Here is a 23326-nt window from a genome sequence, read left to right as displayed (position 1 = left end):
TGTAAGACTCAAACTGGTGTCACTCCAGTCATCCTGGGGTGAACACTTGAAGCTCATTTCCCTTTCTGCTCTGTCACAATCTCTATTCTGTAGATTAAAATTTGCAATATAGGGTTAACTCATTATCACACCTTATTTTATATACTAGGGGCTAAAAATCGGATTAATATCTATAGGCTTAATTACTCATGTTTATGTCTCTAACCAGCCCTGCAACGCCAGTAGGTATTTTTACCTTCCTTTTGTTTCCACTCTATTTATTACCTTAGCCAGTGCCTCATCTGATCTTAGTTCTTTACCTGATAGGCACAATTCAAATCCTTGTTTTGAAAGAGACTGCCATTAATGATAGTCTTGTGATATAATTGGCAATAGTCTTTCATTGAACTTTTTCTTTTAAATCACAGGACATGGCAATGCCAAGATTCTCTCAGAAAACCTCCCTGGATTCCATTAATATTCCTGTCTGTCCTTATTGTGTAGGGGCAACCTATTTCTCATTGACAATAAAGTTCAGTTATCTGTGTAGCAGCTTACTTCTTTGCTTGTTGACTCAATAAAATGAGGAACCCTCAGTTGCCAAGTGGTAATAGAAGCTTTTTCTAGTTTAGTGGGACTTAGTTAGGTCTTGTGATTAAAGAATTGTTTTTTATGAAACTCAGTCACTCTCTAAATCTGCTGCATGACCCCAAATTGTAATTTTTTTGCTTGTAATTCTTTAGGGATTATTTCAATTTTTATTTTGGTTTCTTTGACATATTCTGATTTATCACAATAAGTATGTAGTGGTCCCTTGAGCACGCACAACATTTGGACATGACTTTAGCTTGGTGTAATTATTCATCTGGTGCTGTGAGTCTTTAGTAGATTGCCTCACAATTTTATCAGGCCAGCTGCTTTAGGAATTGGCATATGTATCAAAACCAGTGACTTCTGTAGACATGATGTCACACCATGCATCTATCCCTGTTTAAAAGCTATTCAAGTGAATTCAGCATTTTTAATAATGGTCTTGGCAACAGTACTTTGAGCACATAAGGTCAGATCCTCTAAAAACAGATTAATGCTCCTTTCATGATAGTTGTGATCCAGTGTCATCAGCCTACCCTCAGTGACTGGCTGGTCTCCTAATGCTGCAATATTTGAGGGAGAGAGATACTACTCAGTATTGGTTGCTTGATATGTAGAAATCTATGTTGCTGAACCCTTGCTTAACTTCACTTCTGTTTCCATGGGAACTTTCATGAGTCTGTGGGATGTAGATGGGTGTGACTGCAAAAAGAAATTTTTGGTATCCATTGAAACATTCAACTTGCTTATGTGATTAGTAACAGGTCTCTTGTAGTGGGATAGAATATGCAGTCTCCATGAGTTAGTGTAGATCTGTATCCCTTGCCATTTCTCCTTTTAGTTACCATGATGTGTCCTGTGTGATGTGTTACCATTGTGTACCTGGGAAGATTTTAGTACCGTTCTTCTGGTCTGCCAGTCATTGTGGCTTTAATGCTTCACCTCTGCTTTGAGGAATGTCCGGTTAGCATATTATGCAGAATCATCATGAGCCAGGCCTGCCCTTTTTTGTTGTTGTTGCTCTTCATTTTCTTTCTCTTCATAGTGAATGCCACAGTTACATGTAGGAAAAAGGTAATGTGGCAGGAACCTGAAGCTCCTTGTGTCTTCTGTATTGCTTTGATCTAGATCTTATATATGCTACATGTTCCTGATAAGGGATTGTTGCTGTGTCTACCCACCTTTATGGCTTGATTAGATGCTATCTACTTGATGATGGGTAGCTGCATTCTCCTGGTACCTTAAGAGACCATTGTCAGTTTTTCAGTATCTACAGAGACCAGGTAGCAAGCCATAGCTATTTTGCAAAAGGAATACAGTAACCTACTCTAAAACCCTAAGGGTTTTAATTGTGATTATTCTATAGGCTTGGTCACAGGCTCCGTGCAACGTACGTTTCTGCTACAGACAACTTCAAGCATCTGCTACAAAGTGTTTCCTAAGTGTTAGAGCATTTTTGTTCTGGACCCTACACAGACAGGTAGCCTCTCACATTTTTGGTAATTGGCTCAGAACAGCATATCCAAATACTGCCTTCATCATTTTGTCTGCCCTGATCTTAGAGGGAACACCAAATGCTTAGGACCACTGGACACTTCTTACTATGCTGACATGTCCCTCAATTTTCATGTGCTTCATTTTCCAGACTGGCATGCATATATCTTTCCCAAGTGGTTGCTGCTTCCTATTTACAAGGGGTAAGCAGCATGTTGCCATTCTAATGTTCTAATTTATTAGATCAGTATGATGTCCTGAGGAATAACAAGACCAGTATCTCTGCCAACTGTTTTTCCCTGCAATGAGTTATATTTTAAGAAAGAATACCCACATTTCACTGTTCTTCCCAGATAATCAAGTATAAACAATGAAGTTGTTAATATGTCCAAACATTTTTGCTAAGAGAACTGTCCAGGAAGGCCAGCTTCTAATATTTGAAGGCAGATTATCTTTTTAAGAAAAGTTTCTGCCAACTAGCCTTTAACAGGACTGGAGAGTTAATATCCCTAGATTAGATAGTGAACAGTGTATTGTTATCTGTATAGGTAAACACTACTGTTTGTGATCTATACCAGGAATTGACAAATCCCTGGGTTCTGTGGAAATCTGCCCACAGATTTTTATAAATATGTAAGAGTGTTGTGTGTCATTGTTCCATGCTTCCTCCCCGCCTCCCTTCCCAGCCTCCATGTCTTATCCATGGTTTCACTTGCCTGTGTTCCACCAGCATTGTTACACCTCTGTGACCCTTCTTCTGATGTAGGTCAGTGGTAGCCAGGCACTACATCACATTGGCTACCTCATTTACCTCGATTCATATCATAAGATCTGAATAATACAATATTGAGATATTTTGAGACAAAGACCACATTTATATAACTTACAGTATGTTATAATTCTGTTTTATTGTCAGTTGTTAATCTACTACACCTAATTTATAAATTAAACTTTATCTCAGGTTTGTATGTATAGGAAAATACATAGGTAAGGTCATACCATCTGGTTTCAAGCATCTAGTAGAGGTCTTGAAATGTATATCTCACAGATAAAGGGGCTTGCAGTATACCTTCATTATACATACTGATGTTGCATGTGACTGTGTTTGTCAGAGTAGAGTAGAACATTAGGCTAACATTTTTACTGTGTGCCCCTTTACAAGTTTTTCAACAAGAATTTTGGTGGAGGACTGGTGGAGTGTGGCTCTGAGTTCAAACTCCAGTCTTGCACTGTCCCTGCCCCCAAAGGAGAAAAGAATATGGAGGGGTGGGAAAGGTGGGTCACCAAGTCAGTAGCTTCATGTCAGGTAGGTGGGGCCTTAACTGATTTGATCCAGCAGGGGATAATTTGAAACAATAGTTGGAGTTAACCCTGGTTAAATTTATGAAATTCCATTACTAATGTCCATTTCTCTTTTGGCTAGGGTACATACATACATAGGCTAGATAGATAAGAGTGTGTTAGAAATCTCCCCTCTCTCATATGACATGAGCCATGAAGATTTTACTTTGCCTTTTTTACCACAATAGTTCTCATTCCATGAGTAAGGGAACCGGCATAGGGATTTTGCCAAGTTGCTTTTATGTCTACTCCACTACAGATTCTGAACCTTAAGGATGTAACCATCTCAGGTGAGGGATCTGCTGGGCCCTGACTCTTCTAACACCTATTAAAATTGTTCCCCTGGTAGGCTACAGTGGGTTTCGGATGAACTAGTGTTTGTTGGTCTCCCAGAAATCTGGCAAACTGTAGATCCTTTGGCAACATTGCATGAAGGGTATGCTTCCCTTGACTTGAGTTAGATTTCTGAATACCAGAGTTAGAGTATGTTTTGTTTTTATAGATTTAATAAGCCTTTAATTAGTCCATTCTATTGTAGCCTTAGGGACAACTGTCAGGAAAGTTGTTTTTGTTTTTTTTGGGGGGGGGGGTTGGGACAAGCCTCCTAATACTGCTTTGGATCTGCTGCCTGTAATGGATCCACATCATGTCTCTGGTGCTGCCACTGCAGAATCCTATCATTGCCTGTTAAATACGTTGAATTTCAGGTGTTTCATCTACCTTTATTTTCCTGTCTTGTAGAATACCACTAGACCCTTTTCTGCTTGTATTTCTCAGAGCCTAGTCTGAACTTTCTTGGTATACATAAAAAGTCCCTTTCTGTATTCCACACCTTCACATGTCGTCCTCTAGATCAGATGTCGACAAACTGTTCTTTAAAGAGCCAGATAGTATTTTAGAATTTACAGATCATGTACAGTCTCAGTCACACTCTGTATATATGGGTGTAACCTTTATGTAAGAACCAAGAGCAGTGGTTCTCTAACATTGGTCTTAGATCCTTAAAATTGTACTCAAAAGTGTTTTTTTTATGTGAATTAACATTCTCTGCACTAAAAGTATAATTAACAGTTTGTTTTTGGAAACATGGTCTCTCTTTGTCACAGACTGGTCTCCAACTTAAGATCCGCCTACTTTAGCCTCCTGAGTACATGGATTACCAATGTGCACCACCATGCCCAGCAAAAGATTTTTTTTTAATGAAATATTTTCTACCATTGTTTTACATATATGCAGATCTCTTTGATGTTTGGCCTTATATATTCTTGTTGCTTCCATATTCACTCTGTGACAGTATGTTTTGATAGAAATGGATTTTTAGATAGTTAATTAGAAAAAGAGGACTATTTAAATAGTCTTTTCATATAATTGTGGATATTCTTTATTACTAAGTTAAAATTCAGTAAGTGTTTTTTCTTAAATACTAGCTTCATTGTAGAATATGAAATTGCCAGTGGATTTTTATTTAACTCTTTCATTTGCTCCATTGATGTCTCCTGCTTTGAATAGATTTTTGATGCATGCATGGGTAAGCATGCATGAATCGGTCATTTGGAAAACACTAGTTTACTGAGTTATGCTGATTTTCCAAATGTTGACATGTTAAAATACAGCTAGTTCAGCATATAGCTAAAACAAGTGTGTTTCTGAGAGACAAGTATATTATTCTTTGGTCAGGAACTTAGGTCAGCTTTATAAATACTTGCCATTTTATCACACAGAATATTAAAATGATGTATGTTCAGATCAGGGCTTAATAGCACTAATTCTTACTATAATCAATTATACTCTTGGGAAAAAAAAGAATCCTTTAAGCCACAACTTTGTTAGGGTAAAATGACAAAAACACAGTCTACAAATAATTTTTTTTGGGGGGAGGAGGGTTTAAACTTGGCCTTATACTTGCTAGGCAGGCACTCTCCCACTTTGAACCATGCCGCCAGCCCAACACATAACTTTCTTTTTCATTTATTTATTTATTATTTCTGTTTGGCCGAGCTCAGGACTTTGTGCCTGATCAGCTGGCACTCTTATCATGTGAACCACACCTTCATCTCCTCTCTCTCTTCCTTCCCCCCCAACACACAAACTATCTTAATGTTATGAAAATATTTTTCACCTTGGTTGTTCTCTGAAAACATCCTACTTTGTCCCTTAGGCTTGTTCTGTTCACATTTTAAAAATTATTGGGATATAGAATCTATTTGTAAAAGGTCAGGCAGTAAATACTTTATTTTTTTGTGGGCCAGAAGGTCTATCCAAACTATTCAATTTTACCATTACAAGAAGAGAACAATGAGACGACATAAACAAATGGGTATGCCAATATAGCAATAAGGCTTATGTAAAGACAGGTAGTGGAGTGAATTTGACCACTCTTGTGTTGGGAGCACCCAGTCTTTCCATCTCATTTTGAAATAACCAATCTAGAATCTGGCCATTGCAAACAAATTATTTTGGTCTGAATTCAATATTGAGTTTATCCTCTTGTTCTGCCTCCCATTGGTTCAGTCACATGGCTCACTGTTTCTGCCAAAGTAAATACCTTATAGTTGCTTTGTAGTTCCTACTTGGTTAGATTTTTACCTTTCTTGGGATATGGGGATTTGAAAGTTGCTATGGATCTGGAAGCAAATAACTGGTGGAAGAAGTTGAAAAGGATTAGCTTGAGAATGCTATCACCTCTGGTGAAGTGACACTGATCCCCTTAGACAAAAGAGAAAAAGGCAGTTGTTCTTATTCAGGGAGGCTCTGAAGGATTGGAAGGGGACCTTCAGATTTGTCACTTGATATCAGATTCATCACTTGATGTCAAATTGATCACTTGATATCAAAGAACTATAGGTATTAACTGTTATGCTGTGGAATGCCCTGATCTACCAGTGTTGTATTTTACTGTGGCAGTGTAAAATACATGGTGTATTCCATTTCTGAGAATGGAGTTTAGATTTTCATTTTTTTCCTCTAGAGTAGTTTCTGTATCTGTCTTGCTAAGCTTAGAAAACAGAACCACTTTTAAACATTCAAGGATTAAATATTAGGTTTATAGTTACATGACTGTTGGGTGAACTGAGGAATGAATAAATGGTAAGGGAGTCACTCCCAAAGACTAGGAAATCTCCAAGCAGAGAGGCCTCTGAAGTACCAGACTTGTGGCATAATAAGAAACAGTGACAGTTTTTCAAAGTATCATGCTAAAGACAACCAATGTGTGTAGTTTATTTGAAAGTCTCACAGGTCTGGCTGCAACCTTCTTTGGAAAATGCTAGACTCTCCTCTTCAGCATTCCATATTAATTTATTGGCAAATTTGAACCCAGACCCTCCTGTGAAGAGATTTCTAGATAATGTTCTTGGCTTCTCTGCCATGCAGAAGAATCCTTTGAAAAGGAATGATTCAGATGTGAGACACACAATCCAGCACCTCTGCCAATTCTTGTACTGCTTGATTGGTTGTGTATATACTAGAAGCACCACCAAATGCCTAACCACCAGGGAGGAACATTTGCAAGATATAAATAAAGGTATTAACTATATGTGTAGTGTCAATGACCTCCACAAGTCAGAAGAAAAGAGCACACCATATGTTAGAAAAGTGACAGAGCAAATGAACACACAAACCAAAGAGGAAGTTACAAATGACTATTCATTCTACTTGGGATTAAGGACATGTAAAAAGTTTTGAATGGTATCTTCTTTCCTGTTTAGTTGGGGAATGCTCAATCAACAGTTGACATTGTTTTTGAGACTGTAGGGACAGGGATAGTTCCCCTGTGCACAGGCTGATTTGCCTGGGTCTGGACGTCTACCTACCACACAGTTCATTGATTTCCTTGCTTCTGGGAAGTACAGATTTAATTCTGAATGAGTATCTGTGGGAGCACTTTAATTTTGTATTTTGATCTTATTTTAATCTCTAGACTTTCTATTTAATGCGAATTTTCTAATTGCTGGAATTATTAGTGGGAGGAACTATTAACCCACTGTATAGTGATGATAACAAATGTATCAGCTCTTTTGAATTTTGATTTCAAGATATCTCTGAGGTATTCGTGTATGAAAAGATGATTGTGTAATTTTGGGGGTTGATAAAGTGGGGCCAACTTTTATTGATAATTTTCTTAGATTTTCATGAAGGTTTTCAGTTAGATCAAACAAAAATTCTTAATTGTAATACACTAACTTCATGTCTTCCCCTCCCCCAAAATACATACAGCTCCTTGCTTCCTCAAACTAGGCAGTGATGCTGGTAGAAAAACAGAATCTGTTCACTATTTTATTGCTAAGTTTAATTGTTCTTGATGCCTGGGTCATTTCAGGCAGTCTTATGTATCTAACAGTCATTTGAAACTTTCTCTCTTTTTTTCGTGACTTTATTGATTCTTAGCAGTTAGGATAGGATATGAGGTTCTCTCAAACAGAGGCAAGTGATGTAAGACAATAGTTTTCTTTCCAGTGAGCCAGTGTTAATCTGCTAAGGATGCCACAACAGTACACAGATTGGGTGGCTTGACACACCAGAAACTTAAATTCTGGAGATTAGAAGTCTGAGATCAAAGTGTCTTCAGGATCTCTTCATGGTCTTCCTCTGTGTGTCCATTTGGTAGTGGTTTTTGTTTTGTTTCCTTCCAGTGCTAGGGATTGAACTGAGAGTCTTGTGTGCTACGCAAACACTCTACCTCTTGAACTACATTTTGTTTTTGAGACAGAATCTTGTTAACTACCTTTTGCCCTGGCTGACCTGGAACTCTTGATCCTCTTGCCTCTGCCTCCCGAGTAAGTAAGATTACAGGCTTATGTTACCTGATTTCCTTCACTTCCCTCCCCTCTTTTGGATGGGACTGGGATTTCAACTCAGGGTTTCATGTTTATCAATCAGGCACTATTACCACTTGAGCCACATCTCCAGTCCATTTTGCTTTGGTTATTTTGGAGATGGGGGTCTCAGAAATTATTTGCCCAACCTGGCCTCTATATGTGATCCTCCTAATCTCAGCCTTCCATGTAGCTAGGATGACTGGCACCTGGCCATTTGGCACATTTTCTAATGGGAGCATCAATCAATAATGCATATGATGTACTTTTGGCCAGACAGATACAATCAGTAAGAAATCCCTGTCCCCACCCAGCACAGTGTTTCTGTCCTTTCTTAGCTGTGTTTTTTTTTTGGGGGGGGGTTGTTTTTTTTTAAACTATCAAGTGATTTATGAGTCCTTGTGCAATGTAGGCAGTGCTAATCATCCAGTATGCCCATTCTGGTTTGGGGAATAATAGGGTGTCTTCACAGAGCCAGTGGCATTTGTAAATGTTTGTGTGCCTGGAACCATTTCTTCTAACTGTATCATCCTCAACACAGCATTGACCTTGAAATATAGTGCACCAGGGAATCCAAAGATGGAGGATATGTAGAAATCATAGGTATTGCCCACCTTTGGCCTGTTCCACCAAGCACTCACACAATTTAAATTGTGCTATTTAATTCCCATTAATACAAACTTCTCCTTTAGCCTTGTTTACTGTACTCTGATTTCTTACTAATATCCCTTCTCACAATATTTCTTTTTAAAAAAACTAAATTTACACAGTGTCATTCTTTAGCCTAAACTTTCAGTGACTATATATTGTGCTTGCAGTAAAATTGGAAACCCTTACTATTCACGATCTCCAATCTGTTCCACAGAGTACTCTGCTTTGATTACCTGAAACTGGTTTTGGCTTTTGCTCATAATGTCCAGCTTACCTTATAATTATAGGAATAATTCTTTAAGGAAGACACTAGCCAAACAGGATTATTTATAAGCCCTGCTCATACCTAGTTTTATCCTGAGCACTTTAACATTAATAGTATGATGTCCTTTTTTTTTGTATTCTGGGTTTTCATAAACACTTGCATTTATGCAGCCTCCCAGTTTTATAGATCTGTTGCCCTCTCCCCTAGCCCCAGATATGAAACATTGAAAACAAATCCTTTACCTTATCCTTTGAATTAATTGAGTTATGGACTAAGATGTCCTACTCCACCCTTTCTGTAATTAAGCAAGAAGTCTCAGTCTTTGTCTAAAACTGCGTATTTTATATTTAGCATTATAAAGCTGTCTCTTAGCAGGATTATTTAAGCATCATGATTGAGTTAATAGTTTTTTTATCAGTAAATTTGGGAGAATGAATAAAAGAATCAACAATTTGCTATATGATTATCAATTGTTATAGTGTATTAGGAAATTACATAGGGAAGAGCAAATAATTGTAAATACAAACATTGTAAAATGCATGTCGATTCCAGATCATTAAAATATTAAAATCAAGTAAATGCACATTAAAAATGAATGAGTTACTTGGTAATAAAAGTAGATTGGGAACTTTCAACAATACAAAAGACAATCTCTTTGTTTTGATGTAGCATGGATTTGTTATTGTTGGACAAATGTAATGCATAGGATTATTTGAAAGATTACCTAAAAGTTGAAAGTAAATAAGATTAATAATTACTGAATACCAGAAGCTAAAATAATCACTAACCTGAAAGAAAACCTTGTTTTCTTTCCTTGTCTTCTCATCTCTGATGCATTTTCAGTAACCCCTATGTGATTAGCAAGTTTTGACAAAAAATAAGTATCAGTTATGGGATATGTTGATTTTCTTTGTTTTCAGGTTTCATTATTCTATTCTCCTATATGAATACAAAATATATTTACCACATTCACCCTTTCCTTAGGCCCACCCCGCTCCCACTGGTACCTACATGTTAAAGTATAAGTACCAGTGTTACAGTATAACTATATATTGATGGTCCAAGGGGTTTTACCTTGGTACTTCAGACCTGTATATACATTGTGCTTTAATCAAATCAACCCCCCACCCAGTTACTTACTCTTCTCTGTCACCATGCTCACCTAAATATTCAGCAGCTTACAGTACAGTGTAGATTTTCTTTGTGTAAAGAGTTAAATTTTAGCTTTATAGTATTCATTCATTAGTTAGCAAAATGAACCCAAATCCATTTTATGGAAATTAAAACCTTTCAACATAAGTCTTCAGATGTGTTTCTTTTATTCTCAGTCATATAAATTGTATATAAAGATAGCAGAACTGAAATTTAAAGCTGACTGAGAGGTTCAAATCAGCTGTGTTAGTGTCAGGCAGCATGTAATCATTATTAAATATCTTTTCACTTGTTTCCCTTTTTAATTGTAAAGAAAAAGTATTCACCTAGAAGTATTTTTCTCATTGTGTTAGGTATGTGAAAGATAAGCAGCATAAGTATGATATTTGATATATGTGTGGTTGCATCTGTAATTGTTAAAAATGTTAATATGATACTCAATTTTTTAAGTTCTGCCGTTGAATCTACCAGAGAGGATTCTTCAAGCTTAGTTGCTGAACTTCAAGAAAAGCTTCAGGAAGAAAAAGCTAAGTTTCTAGAACAACTTGAAGAGCAAGAAAAAAGAAAGAATGAAGAAATGCAAAATGTTCGAACATCTTTGATTGCTGAACAACAGGTGTGTACGTGTCCTCATTTCATTTATTCGACATCAAGAAGGTGATGAACATGACTAATCTCTTTGTGAAGATGAGGGCTTCTTGCATTTTTGATGTGGGTTCCCTTACGTTGGCCCTGTTATTAGTTATTATTGTATCTTTTCACGATAAAGGCATGTTTTTCTTTTTTTAAATGTAGAATTTATGCCATAAGACATAACTTCTTATGTAAAGTTAAGTATTCAGGGAGGAAAGTAGCAAGCAGCTATATGCAAGAATTATCAATTAATGAAGTGACATTTCGTTTTTATGAGTCTAATTTACTAATGCTTTTGTATGATTCATTCCACATGCAATTAATCTCTTTGCTTTAAATTCTCTTTGTGTGTTCAATACAAATACAATTTCAGATTTCCAAAATGCACTCCCTAGCTTATATAAGTAATTTCTAAGTTGGACAAAGTTTTTAATGTACTTATCAATTGTGATAAGCATCCTAAAAAATCCATCTCTTACACAGAAATAGCAAAGATCTTGGGAATAATTATTAATAAGTAAAATATTAATTTTCTACATAAATATAGAAATAGCTTAATACAGAGCCATATTATAAATGTTTTCTTTTAAGGGCCTTTTCTGTATGCTTACTAGCTAGGAATTATATTTAATTTGTTAATTTAATGAATTTTTTAGTTTTTTTAAATCAAAAAAATGCCAAATGGTTATCCTGTTAAATCTCCCTATTGCTGCCAGAATTATTGCTATTGAACTAATGAACTCCTGGGATTAGAAATGCTGGGCACATGGAAAGAGAGATTTATCATTTCAGTCACTTCATCATTCACCAATTATTATGATTATGCTTGATGAAGATTTTAAGGAAATCTTATAAATGAAAATTTTGGCAAATTCAGTCTTCTCTATGAAAGAAGCTCTGTGAAGTTACAGTTGGCCAGTTTTCTTATGAGATCCCTGCACGCAGTTGGACATGTGAACTTCACAGTAAAAAGTACGTTAAAGTCAGAGAATTAGAGCTCTAGTCAATATAGAAGTGTCCAAATAGGAGAGAGAAACAGTAAAGTTAGCTCTCACATATTAATGTGGTAACCAAGACTTAGCTAAAGACAGAAGATTTTGTTAGTTTATTTGTTTTTGGTAGTACTGAGGTTTGAACTCAGGATTTTTGCTAGGCAGGTACTCTACCACTTGAGCCACCCTGCCAGCCCACAAAAGAAGGATTTTAGAGACGGAGAGAAAGATTTTAGAGACTTTTTCTTTTTTTCCTCAAAGAAAAAGTCCTGTGTATAACAGTACTCTTTGAGTTGAACATGTTTCCCTGAAATTTCAGACATCATTTGCTAATGCTTTTCCTCGGAAAATACATGGATAATGATGGGGAGGCAGAAATAGCATTTATTTTCAAGGTATTAAATTGGAACCAAGCAAATACCTTTATCAGAGTACTTAGCATTTGTATTTTAAGTCATACTTTATCTTCTCCACATACAAATACACCATAGTAAAGATGTTTACATGTTTATTTCCTCAGAACTAGCTCCTAGGTATATGCAGATAATTTAATTATTCTGTTGTTTCAGACCAATTTTAACACTGTTTTAACAAGAGAGAAAATGAGAAAAGAAAACATAATAAATGATCTTAGTGATAAATTGAAAAGTACAATGCAGCAACAGGAGCGGGATAAAGGTCAGTACTGTTTTGATATGATTTTTTATTTTTATTTCCTCAAGATAAAAAATGTGAAAAAGCAACTTCATTAAGTATGCTTATTGGGTGTCTTTTAGACTTGATAGAGTCACTTTCTGAAGACCGAGCTCGCTTGCTTGAAGAAAAGAAGAAGCTTGAAGAAGAAGTCAGTAAGTTGCGTAGTAGCAGTTTTATTCCTTCACCGCATTTAGCTGTAGCCCCAGAACTGTATGGAGCTTGTGCACCTGAACTCCCAGGCGAGACAGAAAGAGCAGCCATGGACATAGCAGACGAAGGAAGGGTGGATTCAGCAATGGAGACGAGCATGATGTCTGTCCAGTAAGTAGTCTGAATTCCACTGATATTAGTCAAGTTACAAAATTCTGAACATTACTGATTGTCCACAGTTCACATAAAGTGTAATGCAAGCAAAACAAAACTTTAGGAGAAAAAAGTACATCCAGGTATAGTCTATGTATTGGAGAGCCAATTAGAACAAAACGATACTGAAAGGTTAATGTAGTATGATTAAAAATTATTTATAAGGCAAATAGTAAGGGAAAAAATGAAGCAATTCAAAAGCAAAAGCCTTTACAAAGTTGAAGTATTTTCAGAACATGATTCATTGTTAACTTGTAGATGCTTTAAAATGTGTAACTTTAATAAACTTTCACAAATCGGAAGCACATTAAAAGTACAGTGTGAACTCTCGAGACCCTCAGAGTAGGACATTTCTCTCATAAGAAGAAAATGAAGTAAAAGTAAGCAGATAAAAAGTGAGGTAATCTTAATACAGCAATTTAGAAAATCAACTATATGCCAAAACAAAAAGGTTCAAAATTCTAAATGTTGGTAATTAGAAAATTTCCATAAATCTGGATATTCAGATATCTGTTTATGTAGATATATAGGTATTGGTGCCTATACATAAATATTTATGTTTTGGTATTGACACAAAAATAGAAACTGGGTTAATTCAGAAGTAAACAAAAATCAAAAACGAGTACATTTATTTCAGAAAATGAATTCCTGTTGAAAGAAGAGTGTGTGTAGTTTTTTTTTGGCCTCCACCCACCTCCAGGAGTGTTTCTTAATATATAATATTTGCATACACAAGTGGCTTACAGTTTCAAAGATGTAGGTCTGGTATACAGACTAGACTATGGATGCATGTCCTAACTTAAAAATTTAGTATAAATCCTTAAATTATTAAAGTGATAAAATCTTTCTGAAGAGTATGAAATTTGGAATTTCTAAAGACTAAAACTGAATAATCATTCACTTTCAGAGAAAATATCCATATGCTATCTGAAGAAAAGCAGAGGATAATGCTCTTGGAACGAGTAAGTAAATTCTCTTCCTGCTTAATATGTTCACTTTGAAAAAGTAAATGCTCTTTAGTCTGCAAATACATGGTAGACTTTGTGTTGTGAATTAAATCTTTTTTATGGTTATTTTTGTGAGTAATGTTTTGAGAAGTCCTGTGACTTGTGACCCTAGTGGCTAAAGGCCCTAGTCAGGCCTCATGTGGCTTCCCAGTGAATGTCATCCACGTGAGGTAGGAAGTTTTTATAAAAACAAATACTGAAGTAATGGTTTCACTCAGTTCAGAATTCAGCAAAGTAATAGAAATAAGAATTTTACACCTTTACCAACAAATTATCATTGTTTTAGAAATGAGCAAAAAATAAATAAAGTAAAGAAGAAACATACTATGTTTTAATAAAAATGAAGTGAAATGAGCAGGAGAAAATTGGCAATAGCAGGCTTCTTTCCAGTTGAGTACAAAATTGCATACATTTAGCAAATCTCTATTCACTGGTCAATTTAATTCCTTCAGCCTATAAAATGTTCAGCAATAGCTTTGCTCTAAAAATCAAAGTTAAAATTGTATGACTTTTCTGATACAGACTTGATTAGCTATCTCAAAATCAAGTTCGTCATTTTAGATGAGACCTACTAGCAAAATCTTTGGGGATAGATTCCAGATATTTACAAATTCAGTAGCTAATATATATTGAAGACAAAAACTTTAACAGTGATTCTGTTCAAATTTATTCAAGTAAGTACAAGAGTAAACTGCAGGTCTTCTTTTTTGTACCTATAGACATTACAGTTGAAAGAAGAAGAAAATAAGCGGTTAAATCAAAGACTGGTAAGTTGTTTTCTGGAAAGTTTGATCTTAAGACTTGAAAACTATTTATATTATATCATTACCCATATCTGCTATCAGAATCTGGTGTGCTTTAATCAACTTACTTGTGTAGAGTTTGTTGAACCATGTTGTTCGTTGAAGTAGTATTGATCTCAGAGTGAATTCAGGTCAGAGTTGTCACTTGTGACTCTAGATGCACTTTTTTTTTCTTGACTTGAAAATGAGTATGCCTTTATGAGAAGATTAAAACTGACCAAGTGAACTTCCTTATTAAGGTTAAAAAAAGAAAATCAATATAGTACTTGATTGTTAAGAAAATTTCTTAGGCTTCCATAATTATCTGTATTTGTAATCTTAGTGAATCTTAAATTAGGCAGTAAATTAAAAATTAGAGTTGTGGTTCATTAACCTTTTGAATGCTAACATGTTTACTCTCACGTGTGCCTAATTTTAACACATAATGTCCTTTGATGAGCCTTGCCTCTTAAGTGAAGATGTCTCAAAGATAAGAGATCCTCTCTGGACTCTGTGAATTTAACCTCCAGCAGCCCTCATTGTAGCTAGTCATACTTTAGTAAAGCAATCACTTCCTGGTTGCAGATTCTAATAATTACAGTTTTAGGAGGAAACAGAAACAGTTTAAAGCTGTGTTCAGTACTTCTAAGAAAAGTTTTGAGAGCTAGGGATGTGGCTCAGGTAGTAGAGCACCTGCCTAACAAGCGTGAGGCCCCAAGTTCAAATGCCAGCATTGCCAAAAAACAAACACAAAACAAAAAAAGCAGAAGTTGTTTTGAGATACTCTACAGAAGTTTTCTTTTTTTTAATTTTGGTAATATTGGGGTTTGAATTCAGGGTCTCATGCTTGCTTGCTAGGCTGGAACTCAACCACTTGAGCCACTCTGCCAGCCCTGTTTTTGTGTTGGGTTTTTTTTGAGATAGGGTCTTGCAAATTATTTGTCTGGGCTAACGTCAAACCTCAATCTCCTGATCTCTGCCTCCTGAGTAGCTAGGATTGTAGGTATGAGCTACTGATGCCTATCCAGAATTGATTTTTTAAAAAATGAATATAATAGTAAAATGTCTGCTTTCTTTCTTATGCCTTAAGTTGAACAACAAAAACCACATATTCTGTAGTGATTAAACTGTCCATTACTTTTTACAAAAGACGTTAAAGAAGAGTTGTTTATCTCAGATGGCACACAACACATTTCAGAGAGTAGAAACCTCTGCTTTGCAGGCAGGGAGTGAGAGTCTCATTGTATCTATCTTCTCTCTCTCTCTCTCTCTCTCTCTCTCTCTCTCTTTCCCTCCTCCCTCCCCCCACTGTTGCGATTTTAGCACCTAGAGAATAGTAATTTGTATACCGTAGATACTTGCACATTTTCATGAATGAATGAATTTTGCTTTTGAGATCCACAGAGCCACACATACACATCCAGAGGGGTGTTCAAATTGAAGCACACTTTCAAATGGATTTCCAACCATATTTACATGCTTTTCCTCCAAATCCAAACTCTCATTTATAATAAGCATATAGAAAACTTAACTTTTTAACAAATCTAAATAAAGTTGAATATAGTGTTAAAAATATATGATCAGAGCTGAGCATGGTGGTGCTGTGCCTATAATCCTAGCACTTGAGAAGGTGAGGCAGGAGGTAAATTCAGAACCAGTGTGTGCTACATAGCAAGTTCTAGACCAGCCTGGACTGCACTAGTGAGACTCTGTCATTTTGTTTTAAAAAGTTTAAAGAGAAAAAAACCTTAGATACCGTAAACATAGAAACCTGTCTGCTCTTGGTTTGTGAGGCCATATTCTGGATCCACTTTGCTTAGGAAAATGAGCATCCTTACTGTGGTTAGGACTTGGAATTTGGGCTCCAGGTTGGCAAGATGGTGTAGTAAGTGAAGTGAAGTCTGTTGGAGTGGAGCATTCCCACCTGAACTCTGGCACCTGCAAATGCGTAGCAAGTACCATTCCACTGGTTGTCAGGAGAGAATAATGGGGCATCTCAGGACCTGTCCTGAAGATGAGAGGGGGCAGGTTCCCAGCCCTGCTTTTGCCTTAGGTTATTGTTTTCCATAAGGTCTTTTTTTGGCCCAGGCCAGCCCACCATAGATGGGATTATGGGTAAGGACCATCATATTCAGCTTATTTGTTGAGATGGGGGTTGTACTAATCTTTGCTTGGATTGTCTCAAATTGTGATCGTTCCAATCTCTGCCTCCCAAGTAGCTGGGATTATACCCATGTACCACCATGCCTGGCTTAACATTCTTTAGTCAAATATCTTTAAGGGTATTTTGTTGTATTTCCAGAAGGAAAGATCTTAAAACCAATGTGTTAGAATTCTTAAAGTTTTCTAAAACAAAATTCATTCTCTTGCTCTGTGGGGGTTTTTTTGGTGGGACTAGGATTTGAACTCAGGGCTTCACAGTTAGAAAGCAGGCACTGTGCTGCTTAAGCCACACCTTCAGTCTATTTTGTTCTGGTTATGTGTCACAAACTATTTGCCCAGGCTGTCCTTGAACTACAATCCTCCCAATTTTAGCCTCCTAAGTAACTAGGATTACAGGCATGAGCCACTAGTGCCCAGCTTAAAATCAATTTTTAATCCAACCAAATTTGATAAAATAAGTAAGATGAGTAAAAATGCAGGTAAATGTGTCCACTGAAATAAATTGCTAAATAAGTCTTGTACTACATCATTGTTGGCCTTTCAAATTGGGACACAGATCTGAAGGTGTGACGGTGAAGGGAATATTGACACTGAGCACTGTGTGCTCTAAGTGCATCAGGCTCATGCGGTGTTCCTTTGTCTCAGATGTCTCAGAGCATGTCTTCTGTGTCTTCAAGGCATTCGGAAAAGATCGCTATCAGAGAGTAAGTACTTCTGTTTTGTGTATTCAGTTGCTCATTAATGAAAATGTAGGTAGTCACTGTAGTCTTGGAGGTCCACTTTCATTGAGCCAAGTGCTTTGTGCTCAATGATAGTAAGAGTTTGTTGGAAAGCAGGGCTTGGAAACATTAGGGTTAATTCCAAGTCATTTCTGTTTCACTTTATCATTCACATAAATATCCTTGAAGCCTTTTTGGCTCCAGTTACCATTTTAGTCCTTTTGTTTTAGATGGAGAGTCTTCATTGTAAGTTGGTGTTTCCTCATTTTGGTTTTTTATTGTATTGATGTTCTGCAAATTCATGATATACTGTGACACTTATCAGTTGAATAATTTGGTAGTTTTACAGGACCAAATTACCCATAGTCTTAAAGGAGCTTGGGAATAAACAAAGCAATATACTGGACTCATAAATAATGGTCTCTCTTTTGTAGCCAATAGGACAAATGCAAAATTTAGTGAACTGCATATTTTTAAGATCTTTTATTTATCATAGATCTGTTGACCATTGTTTGGTTATCAGATGTCTGTGCTTCTGGCCTTTCATATGGCATTAAGAGTTTTCCTTTGTCTAGGTAAATTGAAAGATCAGTATGGTATCTGTCTTGGCAGCTGTCTGTCAAGTCAGTGGGTAGTTTTATTAAGGTTGTTTTTGGTCTTTGATTCTTGCTGGCATCATATTTTCAACATCGATGTATGACCAGTATTCTCTCATTTAGAGCTGAGCAGAATTGAAGAAGAACATCACGTAAAGGTCAAATTTAATGTCAAATCACTATTACACAGTTGAGCTTGCAGAATACAGTTGTCCCTTGATATCCTTGGCAGTTGGCTCCAATGCCCCTTGTAGAGAGTGAAAACCCAAGGATGCTCAAGTCTCTTCTGTAAAATGGCATAGTGTGTGCATATAATTTACTTAACATCCTCTTGAATACTTTAAATTAGCCCTGGATTACATATAATACCAAGTGCAAATGCTTTGTAAATGTGCTGTACGATACTGTTTATGGAATAATGACATGGAAAAATAGTTCATACATGTTTAGTATAAATGCAGGCTTTCTTTTTTATAATATTACTGGTGCATGGTGGTTTGAATCCAGGAGATAAAAAGCTACATATACAAAGGATACATAGCTAAGTTTTCAGATCAGAGTGATTGTATTAACTATAGGACAGTAACCTTGCTTTCCTTTGCTTAGTTTTCAGGTGGGAGATTTGGTTCTCATCATCCTAGACGAGCGCCATGACAATTACGTGTTGTTTACTGTTAGTCCTACTTTGTATTTTCTGCATTCAGAGTCTCTGCCAGCCCTGGATCTCAAACCAGGTGAGGGCGGTAAGTGTCAACACCCAGGGCTAAAATTGTGATCAAGAGTGGAGGGAATATATTCCCTTCTATTGTTTAATCAGATAAAAATTAAGTCACTAAGTGAGAACTCGGCTTAATCTATTTTTTTTTTAATAAATCTGCATTATCCAGGTGATTTTTGTGGAGTTCATTGACAATTCAAAATTACAGTGTTGCTGTAGGTAATGGGTCAGTTGGTCAGATCAATAAGGGTTCAACATTCCTCAGCTTAGTTCTTACAGAATTATACTGTCACAGTTCTCATGTACATACTGTTCAAACTTAATGAATGCTCATTTGTTTATGAAAACATTGCTACTTTTTGGCAAAAACTTTCGTTTAAATTACAAGATGTGTTGTCTGTCCTCTTTATTGCCGTGTATTCCTGCCTACATTGTTTTTATACACACACACACACACACACACACACACACACACACACACACACACAAAAAGTAACAATGTCCATAATGTCTTTGATCTTTAAAGAACTCAGAAAGAACAGAATAGATATGCTGGTATATTTAATATAAGTAGAATTATTAAGAAAAATAAAATATGCCCATGTAATGGGTGTACTTACTTGAAATGACCTGTGAACTGACAGAGTCCATCCGTGTTCTTAGACTGAGTCATTGTCACATGAGTGCTCTATCCTGGCTCTTGGTGGTAGGTTATAGAGTCATGTAATCATGAAAAATGAGAAGCTTACAACTTAAGTACTTTTTTTTAAACCTTAAAATCAGTGAACTTGATTTCTTTCTCTATTGATCGCTCTCTCTAACATATATATAGTTGGGTACTGGCTAGGTATCTAGCCCTTTAAACTTTTATTTGAAAATGTTGTTAAAGTTATAAAAACTCATAATAGTTACCCAGATTTGTCTATTAACATTTTGCTTTATTTGCATTATGTCTGTACAGGTATATGTCTACATTTACAAATGAATTTAAAAAGAATATTTGCATCATAGTTTAGCTTGACTTGGCTCCTCCCTTACGTACTCTTAATTGTTTTTAGCCATTATTTATTGAGCACCCACTGTGCTTACACTTCCATGCAGGGCACTGTTGCTGCATGTGTGAGCAGGGCGCAGTTCCTGTCTGTGGATTAAAAGCACTCCCCAGAAGTAAGGGCTTTGCTTTAATCCTAGAAAGTGCTTTGCCCACTTTTAGAAATGGAAGAATTCATCCTTGTTAGTTTTTCCAGTAGGGGTCAGTGTTGAGTTAGCTTAGAATACCTAGATTTATTTGTTCACAATTCGTATTGAAGATTACTAGTATTTCCTGAACTATGTATACTTAGTAAATACTTTAAAAAAAAAAAAAGCCATGTAGGCCAGGCGCCAGTGGCTCATGCCTATAATCCCAGCTAGTTACTCAGGAAGCAGAGATCAGGAGGATCACAATTTGAGGCCAGCCCAAATAGTTCACTAGACCCTATCTCAAAACAATCCCATCACAAAAAAGGGGCTGGTGGAGTGGCTGGAAAAAAAAAAGAAAAGCTGAGTATTTATCCAGAATAATCTTTCTTTCTGGCTCAAAAGTGACAGGTTTAGTTTTGTTTCACAAATTATTAAGATTTCCATTTTTTTTAGCAGTTTTAAAAGTTTTATTCTTTCAGTCATGAGCACTTCATTAGTGTTTTGATTTTGGCAGTTCTTGTTTTCATTAATAATTATAACTGTACTCTGAAAAGGAAATTAATGATTTCATTCATTAGCTTCAGGTGCATCTAGAAGACCCTGGGTACTTGGGAAAGTAATGGAAAAGGAATATTGTCAAGCCAAAAAGGTAAACACTACATCCTGTAGTATAAATCTAGGAGTTACATAGAAATTGCTACTAGTGCTGTTCTTGGCCTTTTAGCTCACTTGAGTTAGAGTTTGAACTTAGAGTTTACACCAATAATTTATGCATACTTGTATTATTTGTCTTCAGATAATAGAGGTAGATGACCAGCAATCCATCAACCTATGAAGGAAAACTACCACAAAGTTTTTATTCTGTGACTATTAAGGGACTAGTGTAACTCAAGCAGAAAATACCCTGCATAATGGGGGCCAGCAGTGAATTCTTGTACATAGAGTTGGTGTTTATTTGTTTTCATACTCTGCCTCCACTGAGATAAAATTATATGAAGTATTTAGTGGCTTAAAAATGAATCTGACTATAATGTCAACTTTATCAGTGTTATTGAATTTGTGACTAATGAGCTTTCTTCCTGGCTTACTATAATTTTGGGGCTCAGTGTTGTAAAACACTAATAAAACTGAAACTGTATACTAAGGTTTCTTTCATACCTAATGGCAATGGCTTACTTCAATATGTTCTGTAGCAGTGGCTATAAACTTTATCTCCCTCCAGTATTCTTCATAGCTCAGTATATTCTTTCTTGATGAGGAGTAGGTGTTGTGTAGTGTGGTAAGGACTCTCTCCAGCCCCAGCCCCCAGTACTCTGCCAGTGAATACTGAGTAGGACAGTAGACCTCAGTCATTCAAGTGATTCTCTTTTTTTCTTTCCCTTTTAGGCACAAAACAGATTTAAAGTTCCTTTGGGGACAAAGTTTTACAGAGTGAAAGCTGTATCATGGAATAAGAAAGTATAGCTTATGGAAGAAATTACTATGTTCTGTGTCATTTTCTGATTTGTCCTTCAGTGCTCATGTATCACTCCAAAAACAGCAGGCCATCTTTTTATACAAAAGTCAACATGGCGACATACTTCATTGGTGTACGACACTTACTTTTTAACTGGCTACATTTTAGGAACAATAAACTTATCTAAACCCTTGGCTGAAATAAAATGATTTTTTCATTTGTTTCTTTTTACCCAGATAACTCTAGAAATGCGGACCAAACTAGTTCATTTTCTCAAAGGGCAGACCCTGTGCATTGTGGCTTATGGTTAGCCATGTTAATTGCCTGTTGAATATACATTAGCTTGAATTTAGATGTTAAATGTTATAGTTATTACCAGCATTTGTCCTTTTGTGAAATCAGTATCAGAATACTTGCACTCTTTAACACATTCTTTATAAAATGTATAAATTCTTCAAAACTATTTAAAGGAGTGTTACTGCATGCAGATAATCATAATTTTGAGTTTGCCTCAATAGATTGCTAAAGCAAATTCTTTCATTTGTTTTTAACGCCCTTTGGTGTTTCAACAAAAAGGAACTCTGTAATTTGACTGACTTTAAGATCAGCCATAAGTAATCAGCAATCTTCAAAAGCACTTTCAACAAATAGGTCATCTGAGTTCTCCAGGGAAGAATCTGCCATGGACATTTTCAAGTGCGGGACTCAAACTTTCCTACCATCTTTATGACTCTGTTTAGAATAATCACATTGATGAAATCGTAATTTATGGTTGAGTTTCAGAAAAAAATATTCAGTGTACATTAACCATTTAGAAGTCATTTAAATAACAAAATATTGTATTGTAAAAGACCTGTACAATTTTAAAACAAATAAAGATTCGAACCTGTAAATGTGTGTGCCTTTTAAAGAAGTATACATTTTTTTAATATATTTGAGTGATTGCTGGGAAGTGTGAAAAAATTGTTCTGTATCATATCAAAGAAAAACATGTTTATTACCAAAATGTTCTTTATATATGATGTATCAGGATTAAACAGTGTTATATAGAGTAGCATGTAAACTAGGCCTTTAGAGAAGTTGCCATTTGAGCAGAGATATTTAAGTGGGTTAGTTGAGTTGAAAGAGAGTTGTTTCAGCTTTGTTGCTAGAGAACAGTAACAAAATGATTCTTTTTTGGGAAATATTTAATTTCTTCGTAAAAATAAGTTGAATATTTTTAAAAATATGTATATCTAATAGTGCAAAATGGAATAAACATAATAGTGTATAGAATACTGAATTTGACATTAATGAATAAATGAACAAATGATTTCATATGTTTCTATTGATCATTCCATGACATCGTATGCAAAGAATACCAGTGCAATAAATTACTGTATATACAGTAGTTTTGTTAGGCAGATTTGGTTGGGTTTGAATGCATCTGTTAGGTTGGCCATTTTCATTTAACTGGTGCCTTTCACATTTAATGTATGTTTATTATGCTCTGACTCGACATCAAGTCCACCATCTTGACTTCTTCATGATTTTCATATTGGATGTTTTTGCTTGACAATTTCTCTTACATCTGTTATGTATGGCATTGTTCACATACACCTTTCAAAAGCAAACAAAAAAGAGATGATTTTATTAGTGAGAAAGGAAAAACAGATAACATGGAAATTTAAACTCACTTTGGCTGTGGGTAATTAAAAGTAATGCATTGTGAGCTTTGGTGTCAGCATGCCTG

General features: G+C 35.9%; 1 protein-coding gene across 4 annotated transcripts in view; it reads left to right on the top strand.

Annotated features, from left to right (window-relative positions):
- Window positions 1-22911, top strand: part of Rb1cc1 (RB1 inducible coiled-coil 1) — a 70099-nt gene extending 47188 nt beyond the window's left edge. For 3 of the 4 annotated variants that reach the window (XM_020169240.2, XM_074068533.1, XM_074068532.1), the window contains 9 exons: window positions 10738-10903; window positions 12482-12590; window positions 12689-12929; window positions 13879-13933; window positions 14698-14745; window positions 17569-17627; window positions 18845-18981; window positions 20717-20787; window positions 21525-22911. In XM_020169240.2, coding sequence (XP_020024829.2) covers window positions 10738-10903; window positions 12482-12590; window positions 12689-12929; window positions 13879-13933; window positions 14698-14745; window positions 17569-17627; window positions 18845-18981; window positions 20717-20787; window positions 21525-21602 — 964 coding nt within the window. In that variant the 3' untranslated portion in view covers window positions 21603-22911. The remainder of the gene's footprint in view (window positions 1-10737; window positions 10904-12481; window positions 12591-12688; window positions 12930-13878; window positions 13934-14697; window positions 14746-17568; window positions 17628-18844; window positions 18982-20716; window positions 20788-21524) is intronic. The other variant, XM_074068534.1, reaches the window with a different exon arrangement.
- The last annotated feature ends 415 nt before the right edge of the window (window positions 22912-23326 follow it).

Source organism: Castor canadensis, chromosome 3 (genome assembly GCF_047511655.1).
Source record: "Castor canadensis chromosome 3, mCasCan1.hap1v2, whole genome shotgun sequence".
Classification (NCBI taxonomy): domain Eukaryota; kingdom Metazoa; phylum Chordata; class Mammalia; order Rodentia; family Castoridae; genus Castor; species Castor canadensis.
Note: the sequence above shows the minus strand (reverse complement) of the source record. Positions and strands in the feature narration are given on the sequence as shown.